Consider the following 3,420-nt stretch of genomic DNA (forward strand, 5'->3'; position numbering starts at 1 on the left):
TTATAGCATACAAGTCACTTCTTCGCATTGAGGAAAAAAGTCGTAATAAAAGGCCAAAGCTACCCATACCCCTATAGTGTATGTGTAGTTTTGACCCCGCCAAAGCTGTAAATTGTAGCCAGCGGTTCTGTTGTAGCCTGGATCATGACACCCGGTGCTGCCATTATAAAACGTCAGAAATTCTTCCTCTCTGAAAAAATTTCCAAAAACCTCGATAGTAGTATCTGGCTGCCATTCAACCACGAGGTTTGGAAGGCCAAGGGCAACAAATGGGTCCATGATGCTGGGGTCAGGTTGAACAGAAATAAATGCCGGGCTGAGCTCCTCCCCGGTCCGGCTGGATCGAAATGGGGCCCTGATACCCGACACTGGTACACCTTGGCTGGTTGTCAATAAGACACCGCAGGATGGTGCAGGCGGCATAGGTGGCGGAGGTGGGGGACTTGGCGGCGGGGGCTGAGCCGGGCAGGGGCAGTAGCCTATGCCGAACTTGATATAGCCCCAGGCAGTGGGGGAGTCCGGGCAGATGGGGTTGGTAGCATTATTGGCAGCCACCCAGTCAGTTGCTGCCCAAGCGAGGCTGCCGTTGGCTGCATTGGTCAGGGCCGCGAACGAGTAGAATGTGGTTGGGGGCCCACAGAGTTGAATCAAGCTGGAGTAGTCGGTGCTTGTAGTATAGAAAATGGGGATGGTGAATATGTCTCCGTTGAACAAACGAAAAGTGCCCAATGGACTCCCGGATGTGGTTGGCGGAACACAGCCTGCACTGCCATTGTAAGATGCATTGAATTCGGCTTCAGATAACAGGCCAAAGCCCACTGTGTGCTCTGATTGTTCCCAGCGTATCATGATGTCTGCTGTTCCATTGAAGTGAAATCCTGAATTGTAATACATATCCACAACCTGCAAGATATACGCGGGGCTGATCTCTTGGCCTGTATCCGCTGAAAGGATGGGAGTCCGAATAGCGCTGACAGGGACACCATCCTGGTAGAGGACGGTCGCAGGACCGCAGGGGGGTACGGGCGGCATGTGGGGAGGGGGCGATGGTGAGGGGTTGACGGCTGCTCCCTTTTGCACACTCAGCAGCAGCACCACTGGCAGCAGCACCAGCAGGATGTTTGCGGTGGTGGGCAGGCAGAGCCTCCTCGGCGGGAAGTATCGGTGGAAGCCACAGTTAGATGGCCTTTGCCTGAGCGGGCTGCAGCAGTCATAGTCCCACTGATGCTGGCGGCGGCTGAGGCGACTACTGCTCATGCTATTTTCCGCGCCTTGATGACGATGTGTTCCCATTACGACCTTCAAGGTACTGGCGAACATTGGTAGCTGCAATGTCTTCACTCTACAATCCAGTGGCTAGTTAATTGTTGCTCTTGTAGTTCGCCTGAGTTGTTACACCCTGTATTTGATTACAGTATTGCACTTATTCATATACATGGCTCGATGTGCGTGTGTATTCGATTCACACAGTGTAGTACGGATGCGTGTATGTGCAGGCTGCCTCAGCTAGCTACCCTGGCAGCAGCCAAACAGACGAGTAGCTAAAGCCAATGTCGGTGTCACTACTTCCCCAGCAGCTAGCCCTGCGTGCCGTACATATTGCAGCAAATAAAGGGTAGGCAGGCCTTCAGTGAACTAACATAACCACATACATGGCAATGGAGATCCATGGTTAAGAGGCCGGGCATGCTGTGCCACCAGACCTGCGTTGTGCCATCAGACCTGCGTTGTGATCTGGAGTTGGTGCTTGGGGGTGTTGCTGACAGAGTGCTGGACGAGCAAGGTCCTAGTGTTCCTTATCAGCTAAGGACCGGAACGAACCCCCCAATAGCATTCACGGTGATGACCTTATAGTGCATTACACTACTTTTAAGTTGCCTGTTGGGAGCTTAGGGAGTTTGCTGGGCGTCTGGATAGCCTGTGTAGTTGCTGGCCGCTGGAAAGGCCTCTCGAGATACTGGTGGAGCGCTTAGCGTGTACTTGTTATGTGTGCCGTACAGTGTACCGGCTACTACACATCCCCCCTTTTGAAGGGATCCGTCTCGGGCCCTTACGGCCACGTATACCACCAGCCTGTGCCTACCTTCGCCTACCCTCGGGCAGTGGGTGACTAGTCCACGTCACGTCATGTGTTGCACTGACATGCGCCTAGCCGTATTAAGATTTTTCAGGCATAGAGACATTACAATCGATGATAGCTACTTTTGTCACGACTATCGTGTAATTAGTCGTCTAACCCGATTTACACGAAACGTGATTGGTGGGAGTTATATGACGACTTCAGAATCGTACTCCCGTACAAGGTCTCGATACCAAATGTATTAGCTGGCCGGAGAAGAGGCCACTCGAGATGCTGTTTTAGCGCTTAGTGCGTACTTGTAGTTGTTATGTGTGCCGTACAGTGTACCGGCTACTACAGCCTGGGTGACACCCATGCTTTCCCAAGTGGAAGTACGGCATCAAGGCATGCCGCTATCAGAAGTGGATGGGAGCACCCCCACCTAGGGGCGTGCATCTCGTGTGGCTGGTGGACACGGAAGCAACTGTGCCCCGGCATTTGCAACAAGTGCTCATGCGTTTCCAGTTGGTGAACTCGTGTTTCAAGGGTGCAGCATGCACACAAGTATCACTGAGGCCCCACCCCTGACATTGGCCGATACTTCAAGGAAATACCAGGAGGCCAGGCACGGTGTGCTAAGGTGTTTCACTTCATCAGGGTATCTTAGTTAAGGATTTCTCAGTTCTAACCTGAGTTTGAATTCCAACAGAAGTGATTTCTGTTGAGCGGGATGTGGTCCCCGGGCCCCGTGACCGCTGGTTATCCTTTGGGTGCTGCCATCACACAGGGACCCTGAGGCACATCAAGGTCGAGGATGCCCTCTACTGCTTGAAGGCGGGCAAATGTTTTATTCTGGGCATATCACGGGATCTGCATCTGTGAATTTCTGAAGTTGTACGATAATGTTATACGACGCGTGGTATAACATAGATAAACTTGACAGGATTTAACTTTGGATGATGCTGGAGGAACACGGAGTGACGCATGAGCGAGGTGCTGAACAAGTTAAAATGTTGTTGTAAGCATGTGGAGATGATGTAGTAGCTGGCCGCTGAAAAGGCCTCTCGAGATGCTGGCGGTCGCGCTTAGCGCGTATTTGTAGAGGTTATGTGTGCCGTACTGTGAATCGAATTCGGTTACGAACATAGCGCACTCCAGGCACGGTGCAGCATACTCTTACCCCAAAAGTGGATGCCCGGGTGGGTGAGAAGTCTACCAGCGGAGTAAAAAAACAAAGTCCTCCATCTTGGACGTGTACGGGGACCAGTGTTTTTTTTTTCGTTTGGGGCCTAATACCCTAGAGTAATAAACTGGGTGTTTCTTGCGGTTGCAATTCCTTTTTGTATAGTCGCTGGGGGTAT

The 3,420-nt window shown here is 51.9% G+C and overlaps 1 protein-coding gene across 1 annotated transcript in view; it reads left to right on the forward strand.

The window, feature by feature from the left end:
* The window catches only part of VOLCADRAFT_107424 (uncharacterized protein), a gene marked incomplete at its 3' end in the record, with an annotated part of 15,070 nt that extends 12,129 nt beyond the window's left edge, over positions 1 to 2,941 (forward strand). Inside the window, exons 7-8 of the mRNA XM_002956825.1 lie at positions 1,087 to 1,306; positions 2,847 to 2,941. Of these exons, the coding sequence (XP_002956871.1) occupies positions 1,087 to 1,306; positions 2,847 to 2,941 (315 nt within the window). The remainder of the gene's footprint in view (positions 1 to 1,086; positions 1,307 to 2,846) is intronic.
* Between the last annotated feature and the right edge of the window lie 479 nt (positions 2,942 to 3,420).

The sequence above is a fragment of the Volvox carteri genome, assembly GCF_000143455.1.
Source record: "Volvox carteri f. nagariensis unplaced genomic scaffold VOLCAscaffold_66, whole genome shotgun sequence".
In the NCBI taxonomy this organism is placed as follows: Eukaryota; Viridiplantae; Chlorophyta; class Chlorophyceae; order Chlamydomonadales; family Volvocaceae; genus Volvox; species Volvox carteri.